Source organism: Glandiceps talaboti, chromosome 21 (assembly GCF_964340395.1).
Source record: "Glandiceps talaboti chromosome 21, keGlaTala1.1, whole genome shotgun sequence".
Lineage (NCBI taxonomy): Eukaryota > Metazoa > Hemichordata > Enteropneusta > Spengelidae > Glandiceps > Glandiceps talaboti.
The window spans coordinates 10,993,820-11,019,059 of NC_135569.1; the positions used below are offsets into that span (position 1 = coordinate 10,993,820).

At 33.0% G+C, this 25,240-nt stretch overlaps 1 protein-coding gene across 1 annotated transcript in view; it reads left to right on the forward strand.

Annotated features, from left to right (window-relative positions):
- The window catches only part of LOC144451384 (protein LZIC-like), a 32,436-nt gene extending 12,716 nt beyond the window's left edge, over positions 1 to 19,720 (forward strand). Inside the window, exons 5-7 of the mRNA XM_078142210.1 lie at positions 5,770 to 5,865; positions 17,155 to 17,236; positions 17,779 to 19,720. Of these exons, the coding sequence (XP_077998336.1) occupies positions 5,770 to 5,865; positions 17,155 to 17,236; positions 17,779 to 17,837 (237 nt within the window). The 3' untranslated portion in view covers positions 17,838 to 19,720. The remainder of the gene's footprint in view (positions 1 to 5,769; positions 5,866 to 17,154; positions 17,237 to 17,778) is intronic.
- Positions 19,721 to 25,240: the final 5,520 nt, after the last annotated feature.

The following is a 25,240-nucleotide window of genomic DNA, read 5'->3' on the forward strand; positions in this document are numbered from 1 at the left end:
ACCTATATAATAGAAGCCTTTTAATGTGAAACAGAATGTCCTCTGACTCTGTAAAAATCTCACTAACATTGCTACATTTTATCATCTGGCTTTACAAAAATCCTACTAACATTGCTACATTTTATCATCTGACTTTACAAAAATCTCACTGACGTTGCTACATTTTATCATCTGGCTTTACAAATATCTTTCTGAGACTGCTACATTCTGTAAATTCATAGCAATATTTCTGCATTTTCTTAATGTAAGCTACCTCCGAATAGGTGATCCACAACCATGTATTGATTTAAATGTAATAATCGTACTTAAATTTTTTGTTGAGCTGATGATAAAATGTAACAATATAACTAGATTTCTTTTGAGCCTGACAACATTCTGTTTCAGGTTAACTCGTTTCTCTTATATAAAAAATATATGTAGAGAGGAAGTTGGTATGATTTCAAGTATTAGACTGAGCTCACATGATCTACAAATTGAAACTGGAAGACATAAAAGACCAGAGATAAAAAAAAATAGATTATGTAACATCTGTAATATGATAGAAGATGAAATACACTTCATCACAACATGCAACAACTATAACATTGAGAGACAACAAATTTATACCAGACTAATTCCAATCAGGGGTCTAGGTAATCTCAAAGAACTAGAAAATGAAACCAAATTTATTACTCTTTTAACTCTGATCAAAGACAAATACGTATGGCACTGACAACTTTCATAAAATCAGCACTTATCAAAAGGAAAGACATTCTACAGAGTTAAAAGATATATAAATTACATTTATCTAACCTAAAGTTTACACTTTCGTATAAACATTATTTTGTTATTTTTGTTAACTATTATTACTTTTAGTATATAAATACTAGTTTTAGCAACAAATACTTATGGCAGAAAATCCTATTAAGAAATCTAGTTTTCTTAACGGATGCAATAAAGGTTTCATTCTATTCTATATATCATGGAGCATTAAAAAAAATAAAATATTGGTATATAGATAATGAATATGTATTTGTAAGATAGCAAACATTCCCATGTCACTTTCTGTCATGTCGGTATGTATTTATAATGAAAAAAAGTAAAGAATTATGTTGAGACAAATACATGTAAAAGAATGATATTAAAAAAAATGATATATGCAGAAAGTGATAAAGATGGCTGTCAGCTTTGACAACAAAGTTCCCATAATTCAATGCCAGGTTTTTGCATATTAGTTCATTCTTATCAGTGTTGCCATACCAACATATCAGTGGAGCTATTATATAAAGATCAGTGGGATTGTTTTCAGATCCAAATGTTGTTTCACTAGGCCAGGCAATTATTTTTCCCACCCACATTTTATCCAACTTGTACTTCGTCATTTAAAACTAAATCTGCAGCTTAGTAGCCCCTGTATGGGGCTATAGGAGTTACTCTGTCCATTCATCCATCAGTCCGTAGACAGCCATATCTCAGACATCCACAACTCAATTTCAACCAAACTTGGCACACATGTCAAATACTATATGGTATATATGTGCATTACTTAATTTCGCGACTTTGACCTTTAAGTCCAAATGGCAGCCATATTTGTGGTAAAAAATGCACATTTTGCCTCGTAACTCAAAAGTTTAGTTCATACTGACACCATTTAAATGTCTACCCCACATGGTGAACTTTCTGATGAGACCTTGATATTTGACCTTGATCTCCATCTTCAAGTCCAAATAACCAAAGTATGTCTTTCAACCTTAACACAAGAAACAATTGTCTACAACCATATTATCAGAGATAAGCTGTCTTTTTATACCTTGACCTTTGACCTTGACCTTCAAGTTCAAATATGAAATTGCTCAATAACTTTTGGAAGTTTTATATCTAGAGACACCATTCAAATGTCTGCACCGTGTGTAGGCTTTCAAGTCAAATACAAAGCGTTGACCTTGACCTTTATCTTCAAGGTCAAATAGCAGATTGCTCAATAACTATGGAAACTATAATCAGAGAGAGTGTTTAAGTACATGCACCAACATTGTTAGTGATTAGCTTTCTATTTAAGCACTTACGTTTGACCTTGACTTTGATCTTCAAGGTCAAAGTGAATTTGCACAATAGCATAGTAACTTTAGCAGTTTTGATCATAGGAGCATTATTCAACTGTCTACACTAATATTATCAGAGATATTTTTAAAACTTTTTCGATAATACACTATGAATAATGTTATGAACTTTCCAGTGAATATTTTAGATATTTTAGACACAATGAACGGCACATTTAATGTTGTTGTTTGTTTGTTTGTTTGTTTGTTTGGGTTGGGGGTCTATGTCTTTAATAAAGACCTGTATTGAAGTGTGTTTTGAATTAACATATTCACTGATTGTTTTTCCTGGTATTATTTCACAATATCAATCTACTGACTAGACTCCCTAAGTAACTATTACATTTTCATAAGTGATTATCTTTGTACAGTATTACTCTGTCACAGCGGTGTATTTTGTCTTTCTTCAACAACGAATTGTATTGTATTATATTTTTGAATTAACATATGCACTGATATTTTTTTTATTTTTTAATATTTTATTTCAATATTTAATATCTAAAAATTAGGCTGCTTTTAATTTGTATTCAACATTTAATGAAAGTAAGTTATCATATTTGTATAATATTACTCTCTCATAGTGATATATTTTGTCATATTTCTTCCTGATTAAACTAAAATAAATTACCAGCTTCAAAACATAAATTACTACTTAAAATAAAACACTTCCTACACAAAATTTGATGATCTATATATTTAAGGGTATTCAAAAATATACAAGCAGTTGCCATGGTAACCACTTAGGAGGTATGCATCATTCTGACATTGATATTTTCATCAGCAGTTCTGGACAATGAACAGAGCTAAAATGTCAACATGACTGTGAATTATTTATACTCAATACAGCTAAATTGTGTTTTTAGGATATTAGCTGAAATTTTAATGAGCTATGTTTTTTATAATTGTTTGGATATGTATGCTGATTATAATGTGAATTGGGGTCATCAGAGTTCAGCTTTCCATACTCTGACTTCTTTCTCACATCCTGAACAGACATGGAATTTTAAACGGAAAAAAAGTATAGCAGGAACTATCATAAATATGCATTTTAAGGATTATGCATTTTAAGCTCTCAATAAAAGACTTTGACCAAACCTGGTTTAGAGACATTTGCATCCAGAGTATGGTACAGTTGACAGATGTAAATATGGTCCGGTAGCCAACAAAGACAACCAACATCTTCACAATATTTTGCTGGCTACTTTTTCATTTTTTTTTCTAAAATTCTTTGTTTCAACCAGTATCTTTCCATCATTAGGCAGATTTATGATGTCGTTCCTTGGTTACCCAGACTCTCACTGCTGGTGGTTCTGCCTATGAGACCTCCCCAAACAAGAGTCTGGGGTCAGGGGTGGTCTCGAAGGCAGAGGCCCCAGCTGCGAGAGTCTGGGTAACCGAGACTAGTTCCTAGACAGTACTGCCTACAAATCAATTACTGAGAATGATTTCTGTAACTGTAATGCTGAATTCTAAGCTTCTTATTCATATAATACTTTAATAAGATTAGATTCTGTTTAATTCATAAACATGTCATATGAAGGTATATCAAAAATTACTAATCAAACAAATGTTGATGTATGATGAAGCTTTCATTTCTGAAAATTAATAAGGTAGTTATATTGAGTAGATCTTTTCACGATTTCTCACGTCTTGAATTAGTTGATAAGAGGTAGATATTATTCTTAGTCACAATGCCTCGATTTTCACATTGGATTTGTTAGAATATAAGATTACATGTTTCGGTACTTGTGCAACTATCGGATTTGATACTGTACAGTTTATGTAACTACTAGTATACTAATGGACAATCGCACAATTTCACACAAGCTGAAGAAACAAACTTTGTTCGTTTAGGAGGGAAGGGAGTCTGATGTCAATACGATTGCTGAACTTCATTTTCGCTACCCAAGGAGTTGAGGAAGTATAAAGGGTCTTTGTGCCACTATAGATCCATGCCAAGGGTAATAATTGTAAAGTGCTTTGAGCACAAAGTTGGAAAGCGCTATATAAAAACCAACATTATTATTATTATTATTACTGGTACATGTTATGTGAAATTTTCAGCATTTATCTCAAATGATGATGGTATTGTACCCCAGGTAGTTCTAAAAGAGAGTGTAAGCTGTTGTAATACATTAGTAAAACTTGTATCATGTCCCATTATATGTTATCACCCCAGGCCTTTAGAGAATACATGCAGCAATTTCCACTCTATAATTTTATGAAAATGATACTAACTAATTTACATAACATATTCTTTTGATATGTAAATTGCTCACTTTCCATCATTTGTTTCCTGGGAAGACACTGGTTATACCATCAACTTGGTGATATGTAAACATAAATTCTCTTTCTACTGGGGATGGGGAGGGGGTTTGTTTGTACACAAAAAATACAAGTTAAGGAAAGCAGGATTAGAGAACCCCATGGTGTATATTTGGTGGGGATGTTCTTAAGGATGTGTACATAAAGGATTGTTCATGACACGATGATTCCATCACGTAGAGTACATGTATGTACTCTTGTGTTTGGGGTGTATTCAGCTGCACTTTCACTCACTACACTTATGAAAGTATGACACTGAGAACATTTCAAGCACTCATACAGATATAGTTTAGTGCTATCCTTAATCGAGTCTTACGATCTCTCTTTTGAAATGATTCGATACCACGTTGACATCCAGACTATCCTGAGTACCAAAGTGGCACTCGTTTGTCATGTGGTTCTGTCATATTGTTTGGCAAATATTTTACCCAATATAGTAATAATTGCTTCCTTTATGAAAAACACCAGATAAATGTGTTTAACATCAGTAACAGAGTGTCTGATAAGCTGAAATGATTGCTTGATATGGCCTGGGAATAAAGGCTTGGTTTGCATCTGTTATATTATAGTCTTATCGAAGACATAAATTGATGAATAAATTCAGTAATGTGCTGTGAGTCTAAATATCTGAATAGTTTAAAAACCCTTCTAGCTGTGAGTTTTTTGCTATTTTTTCATTAATTTCTGCTCATTCAAAAACACAACAAACTTTACTAGAAACATTGTGATTAGTTGTTGATGGTATTGTGTGTATTGGCTTGATGTCCATATGTAAATAATATGTAATGACCTGGACAATTCTTGTTACTTGAAATAGAATTTTACCACCTAAGTATGTGATAAAATAACAATTCATGTTATTTGAAATAGACTTGTACCACCTAGGTATGTGATAAAAATGACAATTCTTGTTGTTTGAAATAGACTTGTACCACCTAGGTACATGATAAAAATCACAATTCATGTTATTTGAAATAGAATTGTAGTTTGTACCACCTAGGTACATGATAAAAATGACCATCATTCAATGTCTTGGTTGACATGACGACCTCCACTCTACATGCTACACATACATTACTATAGGCACATGGGAGTTAAACTATATGTTAGCCTTCTTGGTCTATTTTGAGCATCTAGCATTTATTAGGTACCAAAAATTCAACCATTTGTCCAAACTATGCAAAGCTGATAGGGTTGGATTTTTAGGTAACCAATCATGCTTCATTGTGTATGTGACAACAGAACAAGATGCCAACAAGAAGTCATCTCTTATTCTCATAAAATGTGTGTATAATTTTTCTGTATTGTTTCACTGCCATGCTTATTAAACAAGTGAACATATTTTCTTTATTTATCTTTATTGCAGATTGAAAGAGATACAAAAGTTGGTAAACTCACACAAGATGTTTGCACACAACAGAAAGTTGAAATTTTGACAGCATTGAAAAAATTAGGTGATAAGGTAAGTCATTCCATCATCATATATCCATGTTATGATTACTTACATCACTGTGACCCTTGTGTGACCTCTGTCAGTCAGCTGTGACATGTGACCCACCTGTGACCTCTGTCAGTCATCTAAGACTTTTCTTATGTGTAAGCTGATTATAAATTAAGGTGACGTGAGGTGAACTTATCTTTTATCATTTAATTTTTGTGAAATTTTCAGTACATTGTCATGAAGTTTTTAACCTAAGAATTCAGCAAAATAATTGTAAATCATGTACAATGATATCAAAGGTTACAAAATTTACTGATAGTACTATCAATGTGTTTTCAGCTCAGGATGCCCAAACTTAATTCTCTGTTTCTCATCACCTTAAAATGATGGGTTGTTCAGTTAAAAAATTAAAGAAAAACTTGAAAAAAAGAAAGTGATACATTTGCGTAGGTGTTCAATGGTGATATTTTCATTTCATAATCATATTTTAACAATCTGAATGACTTAGAAATGACAATGAAAGTCACAAGAAAACTTTGAACCTGCGTTTTGTAAATTTCCCAAATTTCAGCAATAAACAATCATTTTTGCTCAGAATCAGATAAAAACTTGTTGGGTTGCCATCTGACAATTAGTGACGTGATTTTTAGCACAACTGGACAGTAAAGTTGTTCAGTAGGGCTATACATCACAAAATGTGTGTATGTGCGGTTGCGTGTGTGTGCGTGTGTGTGTGTGTGTGTGTGTGTGTGTGTGTGTGTGTGCACGCATATTTGTGTGTGGGTGACAGGCAGGCAGACAGACCACATATTCACAAATGTCTCTGTTATGGCTAAAAACCCTTAGTTCAAATTGCAATTTACCTAGTTTCATTGAGTGTCTATTTACCTATACTAAAACTAGTCTAAATAAAAAGACAAATAAAAAAATGAAAAAGTTAGTTGTTTATTTTTTGGGTAAGTTTCCAAGTGAAAATCTTTTCCCTAATTGTATTATGATTTTGGTTCGTTTCAAATCTGTTATCAGTCAGTAAACCAATGTTATACCAAGTTGATGTGCTATAGATTTGTCTTGTTGTCAGTGCTACCGGGCTTGCTAGCTGATAATTAACTCGGCATAACACAGTGTACAGACTGTTTGAATTTGAATTTATTTCATAAGAATAGTGGTCATTACCCATCATTCAACAATAAGAGTATAAATAATACTGTAACTTTTGGAACAAATGACAAGTAAACTAGAAATTACAAAGATAATAGCGTCTTCTCTCTGAGGAAAAAAGCTTTGAATACACAAATAGAGAAAGGAAAAATCATAAATTAGGTTACTGATTGAAAGTAATACTAGTAATTGATTTTTGTCGTGTTGGGTATTGTATAAAAATAATTGGAAGTAGTTCTTGTTTGAAACATCTGATAAAAAGGGCAAAATATAAAATCATGGCGTTAATCTTCTAAAATATTTAAATCAACATTTTCACAAGAAATATATTTTCTGTCAGAAATAGCTTTTCCGACATTTTTGTCGATGAATAGACTAGATTAGCTATCTCCTCCACTGTATAGTCAAATGGATTTCTCTAGCACAGAATTCCGGGTTTTTTTTACCACCAACAGCAAAAGTTAATGCTATTGGAGTGTTGATGTAAACCGTGATGACGTTATCGCATCCTCATGTCACTTACTTTCAAACTAGAAGTTGAGTTTGTTGTAAACTGAATGAAGTAACCAATTACAACCACCTGTCTGTGTGTGGTGGATTACTACTGACATGCACTGTTCATTCCTTCCCCAGCAGGAGATTTAGATAGATTTTCGATAGAATTTGTCTGTTTCACTCTATGTTAGAAAGAGATTATAGAGAACAACTACACATATAGTAAATAGCGTAAGACAACTGATGCATAGAATTTTTTGTTTTCCCAGCTATCCCTTACTATGCTGTAATTCATAAGAAATAAGATTTTATCATTTTCACCCACATCAAAAAAAAAGATTTTCTTTCGTGAGTGGGCACACTCGGTGAAAGTAAAATAATTGATTGAAATTCTAGCTACCACTTTTATTATGTGTACAATTTGAGTGTGTTCAAATAATCGATTCAAACTACACTACATGTACTTTGTTGTTACTGCTTGCTAGATACAACCAGGGTTGTAAATCAACACTACTGCCGTAGGGAAGAGATTAAAATGGAACTTATCAAAAGTAAAGAATTCCTAATGTTCTGTCTGGCAAGGTTTTATAGATTCTAATTTGTCTTGTCTTATCCATTGTAAGGGAGGGTCTCATAATGTCGCATAAACTTAATAAACGAACTTAGTTGTTTAGGATAAAACCCTTTCCCCCTAAATGAACCTTCACAAGTACAATATTGATACGTTTATATATGATGTAAACCATGATCAAAACTTTAACGTTCATACCATTACGATCGGTGCTATGTACAAACATGATTGAAGTTCCAACCATATGAACCTGTTTACTGAGATGATGGTAAACACATCAAAATATTACCGAAAGCCCAGCACTGTATCTCACATCAGAAGTAAATTTTTATCAACTTATCAACATCTTAGTAGTAAATACTGAAACTGTTACCATTGTAGGCGTGAAAAATTCAAAATTTGGTTAGAAGTGAGAAAATGAAGTTCAGCAATTCCATTGATGCCAACCACCCCCTCCCCCCCCCTCCCATTCGGTTTATTGAGATTGTGTGACATTGTGTGATCATCCCTAAGATTGTATGGATTGCTAGAACAGTACATCATGGATCAAAACTAAGGAAAGTACCGTATGTATATAATCAATCATTTTTATATTGCTGCAGAAATCGGGAGATTTTTAACGGCAAAATTTGAATTTATGATGATTGCCGTGAGAATACAACAAATTAGTCCCATTTGTTCGGTTTTCTCTCATAACATGAGAATGAATTCTTTGTAAGGAAGGACACATATCCATCAATGATTTAGTACAAAAAATATTCTTGGATGTTATTCCCCAACATATTTCTTTGTTCAGCTAGGGAAAATATGAGTGACCTAAGGGGGCTTTGTCACTACGAGTTGATAGATGAGTAGTGGCAACCCTTGGGTCACACATATTTTCCAGCTGACTGAAGAAAAACATTGGAGCATAACATAATTATACCTGCGCCAGTAATATCAAACAAAAATCAGGGAAAGTAATGGACGTTTTGACTCATATTTTGAACACAGCAGAACCAGTAACGTAGGCACGCGTTAATTGTTGTGACATAGACCACCGTTGTCATGACGTAGAATGACCAGGGTATATATTCCATATTTTTTGTTCAACTTGGCTCATTTATGGCATCAAGAACTACTATAACTACACATCTGTTCAATAACATTCTCTACAAAAGCTCATCTGACGAAATTACTGTAACCTAGGCATTTTTACCAATACAGAATATTTTACAATTCTAAGACAGTCTTCAACTAATTCCCAAAGACTAATACTTACAAGTTTGTATTAAGCCTGATGTACTGTGTTTATATACAAGAAGGCATTTTAGCCACTGTTTATTTTCACATTTTTGTTTTCAAGCAAATAAGTCTTTAGTGAAAGTTTTCACACTTCTAACCAAATTTTGATGGAAAATTTTCACTCCTTCAGTGATAACAGCTTTTGTATTTACTACTGAGATGTTGATAAGTTGATAAAAATTTACTTCTAATGTGAGAAGTGGTGCTGGGTTTCTGGTAGTATTTGTGAACAATCATGTTTTTATATTATATCAATCAGTGTGGTGTGACCGCTACAGTTTTCATCATAGTTTATATCATATATAAATGTTTGATGTCGCACTTGTGAACGTTTGTTTAGGGGGGGGGGGGGGGGGGGGGGGTGACCTAAACGAACGATGTTCGTTTGTTGAGCTTGTGTAACATTGTGCGATCGTCCCTAAGCCAATTTGACACTAACGCACATAATTTCTAGTGACGCACCAAAATTTGGTGTTCCCCTACATCTTACTATGTGGTGACTCACAAGAAATCCCAGTTCTTCTCATTTTGACTCACAACAACAAAATGTGTCTATCATTAGAAGGCACACAGATAATCATGTAACCATGACAATAGCAAGTATGTCTCAGATTGGTTTAATTTCAGTACAGTCGTACTAAGAATGCCTAGATACAGTATCAATAATGATGGTATTTTGTCAGAAGTTTTCCAATTTTAATGACATTTTTTCCATCATGTGTACACAATCATACAATGTATACAGCTATACACACGTTTCCTATACATGATGCCATACACTTGATGGGGTACAATAAGTCAAGACATTATATCAATCAAGACTATCCCAAAAACCACTTCAGTTATCGCTATTCAGCTGCTTGAAAGGTTGCCATAACAACAGCACCAGATTTCTATTTAACATGATAAATTGAAAATTGATAGAACATAATAAGGAACTTGCAATCCAGACTGAGCATGCTCAGACACAAAAGGACTATGATATTATCTGTGGTTATCGTAATACCTAATCTGGAGCTACCTATAAAATAAACCTCCCACAATGGTCAGGGTAATTATGAATTGATTATTTGTGGTTACAAACAATGTATCAACATTGTTTACAATACTAATTGATTAGTTTTTATTATCACATTTCCCATGATGCAACATTCAACATGGCGGGTTTGCAAGTTCCCTGTTGTCATCACTGAATTCTAGTATTCATTTTGTGATAGATATCACCATTTGTAAGAGAATTAGCTATCATGGAAAGGAAAAACTAGTCAACAATGAAAACGTAATTAATAGACTTAAATTTGGATTAGTTTGCTACCAAAAAATTAATTAACCAATTGACAAGATCGTGGTAAACATTGAAAAACGTTCTGTATTACCAAAGGTAAACCAATCTGAGATATAGTTGCTATTGTCATGGTTACATATATATATATATGTAAATATCAAATAATGAATTAACAAAGAGGTGGGATTTTTGTAAATATTAAAACAATAACAGTATTGAATGACATGAATTATTATCAAAAGAATTAATTAAGAGGCAGAATTTTGGTAAAATTAAAAACCAGACTGATTAATTAGTTGTTAATTATGATTGAGATATTACACAAAAAATATAGAATTTCATTTAAAACTGTTTGTTGTACATATTACCAAAATAGTTAATTAATAAAGATAAAATTTGGAGTAAATATTGAGAGATAAACTCCATAATTTGATGGCAGTATCTCTTTTTTTATTAATTCTGGTTGACATGGTTAAAAACAAGTAATTAACAAAAGAAGAAGAATTTTGGTAATTATTGAAAAAAATAGCATAATTTAAGGACATTAACGATTTATTAATCTGATTGATATGATATAAAAACAGTTAATCAAAAAAGAGGAGGAAATTTTGGTAAATATTGAAAAAAAAAACTACCATAATTTAAGGACATTAACTATTTATTAGTTCTGGTTGACAAATTATCATAGAAATTAATCATCATGGGAATAGAAACTTTAAAAACAACTAATGCATTACCATAACACAATTATTTATTTATTAATTTTGATCATCATTTAGTCTAAATTATTGATTTTGAGTTGCCAGGGTTGAGTTGCCAGGGTTGAGTTGCCAGGGTCGCAGCAGGACAGTTGGCTCTCTATTTTTATGTGTGATGTTCTTTTAATGAATAATTTGTCTTAATCCACTGGCTGTTTTCTGAAATATTATCCTTTGTATTTGAAAGAACTTTTAGCCAGCAAGTCATTTTATATGCCATTTGTACCCTTTCTTTTGAGACATTTTATTGGTGGGTTTTTTCCTGTTTTCATAGCTGTTGTATTATTTTTCATCGTTAGTAGTCAGTTTGCTGTACAATACGCTGAGACGTAAAGTAGTGCGTTTCTTTAAGAATTAAATAATAAATTTAAAAAATCAAGAATACTGTAAACATGGAAATTTTCGTTAAAGACTTATTTTCGCTAATTTCGCTGGAAAACAAAAATACAAAAATAAGTAGTGACTAAAATGCCTTTTTGCACACAATGTACCAGTCCGGTAATTAGTGAAAATTAGTCTTTGAGAACTAGCTGAAGACTGTAAAAGTGCAAAAATTTGAAATAGTGAAAATATCAAGGTTTACAGTATTTGTTAATAAAAAATAAAGTATTATTCACAGAGTCAAAAAATTATCGAGCATTTACTTACAAGTCCAAAAATTTGCTGACATCTATGATGATCTGTTTCAGACTGTACTACAAAAACAATGTTCATTTTCTTATTTATATGTAACTATGGTAAAAGGAAAAAAACAGTTGTTGATGACATAATATATTTTTATATTAACACAAAAATAAGGTCTAACAAACGTCTGGTTCCGGTTGAACTGACCCAACCTAGTTTTTTCAAAGTGACCCTGAACTTTTTTTTATGTATTCGAGAAAAAAATAATAAAATCGCGAAAATTGTGAATACCTGACTGAAATAGTGGATGGGGAAACTGACATCAACTTAAAAAGACAATATAAAACCGCTCTTCCAATCTCTAATGGCTGTACATCTGATGAGAAGAAACCAGTAATACAGAGACTATATAGAAAACATAACTACCTGAACTAGACACTCACATATGAAAAAAATAAAATAAAATAAAAAATCTACCTACCTATTGAGCGTAATTGGAACCACACAATTTTTTTGTTAGGTCTAATGTAAACTTCATATTGGTATATTGTTGATTTACCCATGTTTGATTGGCATGCTGCCAAGAGCAAATTTAGAAAATACTGCCAATATACAAAGTCTTGTCATGTGGTATTTAGAAAGAAAATATACTCTTCAGATGTTTTAGAGGCGTAGTTTAATTTATTTTTTTTAACAAAGAAATGAGAATAAAGGTTTCAAGGCTATTGACATGTTGTAGATTTGGCAATTTTGATTGAAATACTGCCAGGAGAATACTTCGGAAATTACTGTGAATATAGAAATCTGTGGTGGTATAAAATAACAAATTAAAACTCTTTGATGACATTAGAAGTATATCTTAATTTTGAGCACGATATAGGTTCTTGGTAAATGTTGATAAATATTGACATGGTGTAGATTTGCCAATTTTGATTGAAATGCTGTCAAGAAAATAATTTGGAAATTACTGTAAATATTAAAGTCTGTATAAAGAAGAAATAAATACTCTTTGATGATGTTGAAAGTAAATCTTTATTTTGACAAAGATATAGGGTCTTGGCAAACATTGAAAAATATTGACATATTGCTAATTTACCAATTTTGATTACGTGCTGTCAAGAGAATTATTCGAAAATTACTGTAAATAAAAGAAGTCTGTGGTGGTATAAAAAATAGAATTAAATTTGCTTTAATGACATATGAATCATATCAGTTTATATTTTTTAAATAAGGTATTTTTGTTTGTAAATAAACTAATATAGTACAGAGGAAAATCATCGTCAGAAGTAAATCTTAAATTTGATGACTATATTACTTTTAAGTTAAATGATCAAATTGAAGAGTTGAAAAAGCTGGTTTTATAAAACCATTTATTAAAAAATTCAGACATGTAGCCTTTTCAAAACCTGGAGAAAGGTATTTGTTGAATCTATAGGCATATTGTTGCTTTTGATTGGCATATCGTCAAGGTAACAATTTCGGAAATTACTGTAAACATAAGAAGTCTTTGGTGGTATAAGATCGTTAACCCAACGTTACAGGACTGTCGTTGGCTGTTAATAAAAATTCTGTCACAGTTCTTGTCAGTTCTAACTTATCTACAAATTGTCTCTGATTGTCTCTCGCTCTGTTATTTGCAATTTTATCTATCCTAATCTCAATTTCATTTGCATTTAATGTCGTCGCACTGGCGACAATAATAACAAGCTTAGAATCCACTGATATGCAGTATGCACTAGAGCGGTGTGAAAGAATAATTAGTGCTAAAATGTCTTTCAGTTTATAATGTACAAATATTTTCTTAAATTTATGAGAATTTTATTTTCAAAATGGCCAGAAAATTGTATGAGAAACACTTCTGGTCTTAAAATGATATGCAAAACATTTTTTTCATTTTCATGAGAGTGCTTTTTCCAAAATTTTTAGTAAATTTATAATACACACTCCTGGTCCAAAAATAATTGCCTTATAATATACAAGCATGTTCTAATGGTGAGAATGTGGATATTTTTTCAAAATGGCCAGAAAAATGTATGATAAAGCTACCAGCCTTTAAGATAACTTTTTATGACACACACACATTTTCTCAATTTATATTCTCAGAATAATGTTTTTCAAATTGCCAGAAAATTATAAGATAAATAAAATATTGCTGGAAATAATAGAATGTAGATTTTATCAACTTAGTATCTAATCTCCAACTTGTCAGACTACATAATTTATGTACAAGCAAGCCAGAGCACATATTTCTGATGATGCAACGAAATTGCAGGTATGTTTTGGACGGTGTCGTAATGAGACGTGGTTTACGACGTTGCAAATCTCAATGTCACTCCAATGATAGTCTGGATGCCAACGCAGTTTCTAACTAAACATGTAGGAGGGGGGGAATGGGGCTCCAAACATGGACAAAATTCAACCATGTTGTATGGTAGTTAGGTTAGAGATAACCAACTGTGTGGCTGTGACGTACAAGTTAGAACCCTCAAAATTTTGAGTTGATTTGTGTAGGGAAACTATTGGCGATACATCCCCGGATCGGTAATAGTTGATCCTTCTTTCTGAATGTTTCAAAACCACCTATAGGGTCTCTTCATCAGTCACAGTTGTTGTGATAAATTCACCTTCCCATATTTGTTTGCCCAGAGTTTACTTGTATTGTTCATCAAACAGAAATGCCAGTATTTCAACATTCCTATTATCCAGGTTTTTATTTTCCTAGATTTTTAAATTCAGAATGCTTTAATATAGTGCTAACTAATTTCAAGTCTTCGAGGTTCTTGTTTCGTTTTTGTGCTATGATTGGAGGTGTAAATAGTAATGATACTGTATAGGAACTAGACTATGTGAGTGGAGGTGTAAATGGTAATGATACTGTATAGGAACTAGACTGTGATTGGAGGTGTAAATGGTAATGATACAGTATAGGGACTAGACTATGTGATTGGAGGTGTAAATAGTAATGATACTGTACAGGAACTAGACTATATGAGTGGAGGTGTAAATGGTAACGATACTGTATAGGGACTAGACTATATGAGTGGAGGTGTAAATGGTAACGATACCGTATAGGAACTAGACTATGTGAGTGGAGGTGTAAATGGTAACGATACTGTATAGGAACTAGAGTATGTGAGTGGAGGTGTAAATGGTAACGATACTGTATAGGAACTAGACTATGTGAGTGGAGATGTAAATGGTAACGATACCGTATAGGAACTAGACTATGTGAGTGGAGGCATAAATGGTAACGATACAGTATAGGAACTAGACTATGTGAGTGGAGGTGTAAATGGTAACGATACCGTATAGGAACTAGACTATGTGAGTGGAGGCATAAATGGTAACGATACTGTATAGGAACTAGACTATGTGAGTGGAGATGTAAATGGTAACGATACCGTATAGGAACTAGACTATGTGAGTGGAGGCATAAATGGTAACGATACAGTATAGGAACTAGACTATGTGAGTGGAGGTGTAAATGGTAACGATACAGTATAGGGACTAGACTATGTGAGTGGAGGCATAAATGGTAACGATACCGTATAGGAACTAGACTATGTGAGTGGAGGTGTAAATGGTAACGATACAGTATAGGAACTAGATTATGTGAGTGGAGGCATAAATGGTAACGTATAGGAACTAGACTATGTGAGTGGAGGTGTAAATGGTAACGATACAGTATAGGAACTAGACTATGTGAGTTGAGGTGTAAATGGTAACGATACTGTATAGGAACTAGACTATGTGAGTGGAGGTGTAAATGGTAACGATACTGTATAGGAACTAGACTGTGAGTGGAGGTGTAAATGGTAATGATACTGTATAGGAACTAGACTATGTGAGTGGAGGTGTAAATGGTAATGATACTGTATAGGAACTAGACTATGTGAGTGGAGGTGTAAATGGTAATGATACTGTATAGGAACTAGAGTATGTGAGTGGAGGTGTAAATGGTAACGATACTGTATAGGAACTAGACTATGTGAGTGGAGATGTAAATGGTAACGATACCGTATAGGAACTAGACTATGTAAGTGGAGGTGTAAATGGTAATGATACAGTATAGGAACTAGACTATGTGAGTGGAGGTGTAAATGGTAACGATACAGTATAGGAACTAGAGTATGTGAGTGGAGGTGTAAATGGTAACGATACTGTATAGAAACTAGACTACTCCAACGATCACACATTAAAATTATGAAAATAATGATTTTTTTTGAATGGTTGAATAATAGTGTAATGAACTGCTGTAAGATATTGTGAGTTAAGTCTTGGATTCATCGCGTTATCGTTTCAGACAAATTAAAAATCTCCACGCAGTGAGAAATTTCTGAAAACATAAATTAACCTTAAAGTTCAAATTTTCAAACAACAAAGCAGTCGTGTCTTACCTTGGTTACCACGAACAACCAGTAAACGTGACTTGAATCAGTTTCCATGGTAACCAAGGTTGTATATTTGATAATGTTCTGTGTACTCAAATCAACAAAAACAGTTCTAGCCTTTAGACAGATTTTAGATTCTTCTATTGTGTTCAGATGAAAGTAACATGAAAATAAGAAGATAAATAAATAAATCAGTACTCTAGTACATTTGAACAAAATCGTGTCGCCATGACAAATCGATGTTATATCGAGGTTATTCATAGAGTGATTCTGTCATGGTTTCAGGTATCATATATTCAATAACTTGCTTCCTCTTTTCATGTTAGTCAAGTTACAAGAAACCAATCCCTGTGTAATTTTTAAGTCAACTGTAAGCAATAATCACATGTCGTACTCAACAAGTTATCAAGAATCTATTAAATACATGTATGTGAAATTGTAAACCTTAAGTTAAGTTTTCATTTCAAACTGTCCGATATGGAGAGTTGGGGGGAGCAATAAGCCTGTTAACTGCGCTGTGTAGATATCGTTAGCTGGTCATACCCAAAGTTAAGTTTTCATTTTAAAACTGTCATATGGGGGTGGGGTTGGGGTGGGGGCAATAAGCCTGTTAACTTGGCACAAAGGTGATTTGTTCTTATTTTCAAATATTAAAATTCATAGTTCATTATTCAGGAAGTGTTGTAGTAACCTTATTTCAAGCTCAAAATTCTATAGCCATGATGTTTTGTATATTCACAGCTTTCACCCAGTGAAGAGGCATTCCTGACAACAAATTCTAACGAAGCACTGAATGATTTTGAACAAGTAACAGGTGACATAGGTAAGAACTGCACTTTGTTCTATAGAAAGCATTATTTTTCAACCTTAATGATTTTATCCACCAAATTAATGATAAATGTGTAAAGATGGATGATATGTTAATTTCACAACCAAAAACTAATGAAAAATATGTTATTAGGACTATGTTCTGGGAGTGATAGTACATCAGATTTGAATCCTCTTTCTACTGTTGTAACAAAAAAACATAAGAACAAGATTATACAGATTGTTACACGACATACAGTACTGTATTTGAACAATCATTGAATTCAGTTGATAAAATGTGTGCCTATGGTTAAAGTCAATGCTTTGTAACTCATGTACTAATTTGCTTGGCCAAGGGAACACCTGAAGTGTCGCAAATGGATATGGATACAGGCGAAGTACAAGACAGCGAATTTTTGTGTCGTAATTGAAAAACAGACATATCAAATGACATAATTATTTGACTTCTGATATTGGAACACGTTGATATGTGTACTAGTATTTACACATTTGGCTCCTGAAGTCTTAGTTCTTCTTTTTTCTTCTTTTTTTTTACAGCTGCCGGCGATAAAGTACTAGCCATGGCAGAGTCACAGGTGCAAGATACTAAAAAGTAAAAACTATAAGGTATTGCATGGAGTTATTTAAAAAATGCAAAAGTCAGCTTATATGTTGTAATGTCTTTGTTGCCATGAATTATTGAAATAACCTGCTGAGAAAATGAAGAAATGAGAGTAAAAGTTTTGTAATCTGACTTATCATGATTCCAAAAATAATGTATCATTTATGTGTAACTTTATGCAAATGAAATGGTGCTTTCGTGTGTTGTTCCAATGTCATATATAGATTGAAAACCCAAATATGGTGTGAAAACCCAAGATGGTAGGTATTACCATATATGGTGAGAGTGGGAAATACCATATTTGGTGAGAAATACCATATATGGTGACATACCATATTTGATGGGGAATACCATATATGGCGACATACCGTATTTGGTAGGAAACATACCCCATATGGAGGGAAATGCCAGGCGAGAATTACCTTAAACGGTTGGAATTGCCAACTCAAAATATCTTATGATACAGGGATATGAACTAACATAAAGCCAGAGTTCTTCAAATTCAAATGAAAACTTACATTGTAATGTTCACAATAAATACAGTGGTAGTCATGGTGATTACTAATCAAATGAGTTTCACATGTTTTGTTACGTAACTGTTTTCATCCGGACCTTTCATTTCAAATAAAAATTTGTTAGCAGGGATTGTTGATATTAAATTTATATGCTAATGTGTAACTTTGCACTTTTGTCAAGTCTTCCAAAATTCAGTTATTTCAAACAAAACATATTATCTAGATTGTAGGGTAGTTTTATTCATGTTGCGAACAAATTCAAATTTTATCAAAAATAATTTGATATGATTTCAGTCACATTTGGATATGTATTTTACATGTTTCTTTATTTTATTTTATTCTTTGAAATTGTATTTTGTTTTTATCTGTACCATATCTAAACAATCATTGGAGGTTTTTTGTTTCTCTGTGTAACTTTGTGTTACATGACTGTTTTATTTGTGGTTATTTTCTTACATATACAAACCTTGTGGCAGACACCAAATCCTTGTAGAGGCATTGTAGTCGTTCGATATTTTGATCAAAGAAATGTCATTTGTAGACTGGAGAAAAGTTGAGATTTTGCAAACAAGCATTTTAGTATCTTATGTCACAGATTATGACTTAACATAAAGCCAGAATTGTTCAAATTCAAATAAAAAATATCACAGTATATGTTTATTAGAAATAGAGTGTTTAATAGATAAACCAATTTATAATTTGTCAACGAATGGAAATGTTTCAAACCATTTATTCATCATGAGTACACATGGACATCAAGTCAGTGTACATCAATGACTCCTTGACAGTTAATTCAGCTAATCGGAACTGTTTACACATGGACATCAAGTCAGTGTACACAATACCATCAATGACTCATTGACAGTTAATTCAGCTAATCGGAACTGTTTACACATGGACATCAAGTCAGTGTACACAGTACCATCAATGACTAGTAGAGAATTCAGCTAATCAGAGGAATCAGACTGTTTCTATAAAAAAAATTCAATGATCAAAGATTAAGGTAAACTAGTGAAAAATTACTGCAAGTGGGACAATAAAGTTTGATTTTTTGTCACAAACATGTTTAGCAGTACAGATTGGGTGGTTTTGACACATTATTTCAATGTAGCAAAGTACAAATGAGGTAATTTACTGTCAGAGATACTTTTAATACGTATCTCTAGACAGTAAAGTTATCTCTTACTTAGAGTATAACCAAGAGGCTTGTTTTATTGTTGCTAGAATTTTTCCAAATTTAATTTATATGTTCTCGAAGAGTCCACAAATCGTAAAACATAGTTTTTTGGTTAGAATTAGAGAAATGTAACTACTTTATTGTAACAAAATTTGCAAAAAAAAGTAGAAACAAAATAAACGAATCACTGATGCATCATATTATCTTTGTTGTGAGACTCCAATATTTTACAGATTGAAAGAGTGTGGTCTTCCTAGTCTAGAGGCTATCTGTGGTATCAAATCTCAAGATTTCTCTTCACCCTGTCTAACTGAATGAGAAATAATGATCCAAAAGTTGTTCATGCAAATTAGTAAATTTTAGCTGTTAAAATGATGTACATAAACGTGACATTTAGTACCAATAGTGCAGAGGAGATAAGAGTATTGTAGTATGGTATGGTATGGTATGGTATGGTACGGTACGGTATGGTATAGTATAGTGCAGTGCAGTGCAGTACATAGTAGTTTATTATAGTGGCCATTCTCGCAAGTCAGAGCTCATATTTCTACTGAAGCAACGAATATGTGTATACCTCTTGATGGTGCATCTTGGACGGTGCTGTAAAAGAGTCTGTGGTTTACAACAATGTATAGTGACATGCATATCTTAAAATAACTTACAACAAATATATGACACAAATATACATCTGCCCAGTCCCTTCGGACTTATAAGTCACCTTTTTCAAAATAAATTAATAAACAAACAAACAAACAAACAGAACATCTATAAGTTTACATACAATATGTAAACTTAGACGAAAAAAATATAGCTAGCACATCTACATTGCAGTAGTAATTTCTTGTGTATGGTAGTATTCATCATCGCAAACCACAGCCTGTTTTACAGCAATGTTCTTAATGAGCCTCCCACAGGAAATGTAGTGGTAGAAATAATAACTCTGGTTTGCGAGAATGGGTAGTGTTTATCTCTCTTTGCATTTGCAACCTTGCCCCTTTACTATATGTATGTAAATCTGAAAGCTGTCTAGATAAACTGTGGGGAAACCAACCCTTGTATTGTGATTAAAAGGTAAAAACTATTCACACTTCAATTAATGGAGACTAGTAGATATGAACCGGGTGACTTACAGATCACAGAGTTGACAGTAGAGGCCAGAGATGCCTCAGAATGAGTGTATGAATCTACTCCAATTCTTGGCATCTGAAATACATTTGTTAAAGGCAAGTCTAACCAGGAAAGGAGTAAACATGGTATTATGGATAATAGACCTTCCAAAATTTGATATGGTGGCGCTCTACTTCCTGTCTGTGTGTACCTTGGGGATATACATGGTATAGGTTACTTGGTTAATCATAGAACACTGCTGCTTTCCTCGATATCTGAACAATACGAAAAACATCCCTGATTTACACTTCTACAGAATAGCAAGGGACAAAGCTCTTAAGAAACGATACTATGAGGTGATGATACTCCCAATTTGAGTGAGGGCGCTGTATTCTCAATTTCTTGTTTGTAGTCTGGAATGGCCTGTTCTTGAAGTGATACACCATTGCATGATGGGTCTTAGCAGACATGATTATTCATTAGATGCACACATACATTGAATACTTATGACTCCTATAAAGAGTTTACTTTACTTCCTATATCTATTGTATCTAAACGATACTATGAGGTGATGATACCCCCAATTTGAGCGAGGGCGCTGTATTCTCAATTTCCTGTTTGCAGTCTGGAATGGCCTATTACACTGCCTGGAGGGAACAACTGCCAGTCAATGAACTAACTGACAGAATTGATTGTAAATAAATTACCAACACTGAGGACTGACTTGAAAAGAAAAAAAAGGAAATGTATGTAAGTGATGGTTAATTAGTCTAGTAAAGTAGTAGTGCATAACAAATCATTGATGTCAATTTACTCTGAACTCTGCGTGTAGAGTTACACAGGGAGAACTATGGATGGTACTTACTCTACATTGAAACGAAACAACCCTATTGACGTATATTAAGTTCTGTAAAACTAGTTTTTTCCCTAGAGAAATTTATTAAACATAGAATTTTGTATGTCATACTGTGTGTTCGGGAAAAATCTAGCTATCCGATGTATTCCAGTTAGATTTCTACTTTAAACATAGAATTTTGTATGTCATACTGTGTGTTCCGGAAAAATCTAGCTATCCGATGTATTCCAGTTAGATTTCTACTTTGTATGTATATCTCTTTCATATTGATTTCTGGAAGTTTTTATTCCATTTTTGTTCCCATTTTGATTTTGAAAATTTAATAAGCAAATTTCTCAGTCATTAATTAGTTTCCTTCTGATTTGTTTTATGCTTATGACCAAATAGACAACATCCTAGACTGTTTACTGTGCTAGTGGTACTCAGTTTATATCTTGTATTTGTGAAATATGAGATATAAAGCCTAATTAAAAAAATTGTGTGGTTCCGATTACACTCAATTTTAGAATAGGTGGGGTAGGTAGATTTTTTATGTTATCTTTTTTTTTAATATATGGGTGTCTAGTTCAGATAGTTATGTTACCCATTGTTTTCCATATGATCTCTTTGTTATTGGTTTCTTCCTATCAGATCTACAGCCATTACAGATTGGAAGAACAGTTTTATATTGTCTTTTTAAGTTGATGTCAGTTTCTGCATGCACTAGTTCTGGCGAGACTTCACAATTGTCTTTTTCTTGAATATCTATAAAAAAGTTTAAGGTCGGCAGTGAAAAACAAGGTGGGGTCGGGTAATCAGAACCAAACAATTTTTTTCTTTAGGCCTAAGCTTTACTTTAGTGTATAAATGGAGTACCATAATATGTGGAATATAAGATATAAACAGTGTATCACTAGTGCGGAAAATGGGCAATCAACATCCCAGTGGAGACTATCATAATTTCTGTCAATCTATATATACGGTTGATTTCCTGATATGCAACTTTAGTTGGGTTTTTTCAGTTAAGCCAAATTCTAAACTAATTCTCAATGTACCAAATGAACAGGTTTCCATTGAAACTTTTTAAACAGGCTTTTAATATGGCGACATTCATAACCAAATATTGAGCTAAGTTTTTGGAAAATTAGTCTTAAAGTTTCATTTTTTATGAAGTACTTTATCCAGAAATTGTAATTAAGGTTAATTCAATTTGAACGATGAAATGGAACATGCACACGGTGAGGTAATACACGAGTGGAGATAGTGATCTATACTTTTTTTTTTTGCTGTGTGAGTAATCTTGATGGCATATATAGCGGGGAGTGAGTTTATTCCATAGAACAGCTCTGAAAAGAATAGAATGAAGTTTGCCTCTATTTTAAACTCGTTGATTCATTTACATACAATGTGTAATATCGCGTACCACTGACTTGAAGTAAACATGTGTACGTATTGCAAATTGTATAGATGTTGATGACATTGCTTGTCATCTGTTATTCCATTATCTTTACTTCAGATATTTTAAAATATTAATAAACGCAAACCCTTTAAAATTATTTCTAATACAAATGGACCTGACACCATTCATACCACAAGCGCCTAAATACTGTGTATATCACAGAAAAAGGAAAAAAAAGAACTCCGAAGATGTTTGATTAGCCTTCGAAAAGGACAATGATACATTTTTTCTGATGACGTAATGTTTTTCATATGGATCAAGTTATGGGGTTATGAGAGGTCATGATGTCACGTGGTGGGCACATGACCTACGAACTATTTCTTCCTTCATATTTTTGGTAGAATATTCACTTCCATTGTATGGTAATTATGCACGGACTTGTTGACTGAACCGTCGCCGTTGGATTTTCGACTTTGATGCATTCCTTTTATGATTCTCACGAACAATGAAATGAGACGATAGAGCCGTCTTTAATTAAATACTTGTTTACAAAAATACATTTTCTTAAAAAAGTGATATAAATATATATATGATATAAATGTTATAAGCTTACATATACATATATCTCACTACAGGATATATCTATATATATATCCTGTAGTGAGATATATGTATAATTATGCAAGCTTATAAGATTTATTTAATAACCTTTTATTTAAGGGAATAAAAGGGCGATATTTTATGATCTTAAAAAACTCAAGTGTAAAACTAAAGACGGGCTAGACTTCATCCTCTCCACAAAGCATCACTAAGACACCACTATCAAATAAATATATTATGCATAGTATTTTACAACCCATAATGCCAAAGTAAAGCATTTTCTGTATATACCACAATCATTTATAGCATCCATATCAAGTGTAAAAGTATACTATTTCATTTGCTAACTGACCACATTAGAAATGTCACACGCTATCCTAGTAATAAACTAATTGAAACAGTATACTTTTACACTTGAGATGAATGCTATAAATGTGTGTAGCACATAGAGAAAATGCTTTACTTCAGTGTTACTAGTTGTATACAGTATTGTACTAGCTGGTTATCTATGACCCACGGGACTCAGTTTCAGAATATCATCATCATTGGTAACTAATTATGATTGGGTCGAATCCTTTATATTACATTGTGTGTTGTACGTGGTTTTTTTTATATCCACCTACATTATATAAGTAAGTAGCTATAGCCTTGGTCAGTGGTACTTAGACTGTAAGCGTGTCACAAATAATATTGCAGTTGTTTGGTTTTATACAAATTAATGATCCTATGTGGTAGACGTCATGATTCAATCATAAAAAACATCCACAAGTTCCAAATCATATTATATTGATCATTCCGACATTCGGGAATACACGTATAGAATCATCGGCAAGGTACTAAACTAGGAAAATTTGGGTATAGTTTGATTTCTATTAAAACGGGCACAAGGTCGTCCCCCCCCCCCTCTCTCTCTCTCTCTCTCTCTCTCTCTCTCTCTCTCTCTCTCTCTCTCTCTCTCTCTCTCTCTCTCTCTCTCTCTCTCTCTCTCTCTCTCTCTCTCTCTCTCTCTCTGCGATCAGAATACATGATCAGTAGTTGCTAGGTGTGTCTATCCTATCACGCTGCGTCGCAATCCACAGTAGTACATGAACTGTCCTTGTCCTCGTAATAAACTTTGTCATGATACGTTTTACATTAACATTAAGACAGATTCAAGGGCAAAGAACTCAGCTTACACTTTCATCTGAGGCTACATACGATACATCACGTGTTCCATTCACCTGCTTCGTGTTGATCGGCATATTTTTCGTATTGAAGGCACAGTACATGTTTTACTGCACGTTCATTATTTATTTGCGATTTCTTCGTTAAATTACCCACATATGTATACCCATAAGGAGTAGAAATCGTATTAAAATACAATTTTCCGCCATTTACACAGACGTGAAGGAAACTGAATAGTCTCAACAAATTATATGGAGATGGTTTCCCATACTGTCCATCAGACCATCACTACTCGGGGGCATCGTCATGGGTTACGAAATAAGAACAACGTATAGAGAAACATACACCAGAGCATTACATTGTAAGGGAGCATACGATAAAACAACAAATTACCAGATATACATACTAGACGGTTACAAGCAATTGGATGTACTAATTTGTAAAACACAAATAAAGAGAGAAATATGAGGTAAAAACAGTTATAATAATTAATATTGACAGTAAGAAGGATAATAGTGTAGAGATGAAAACTCAAAGTACTTAACTGCTTATGATATCTCACATTTACATTCATACGTCTGTCTGTCTGTCTGTCTGTCTG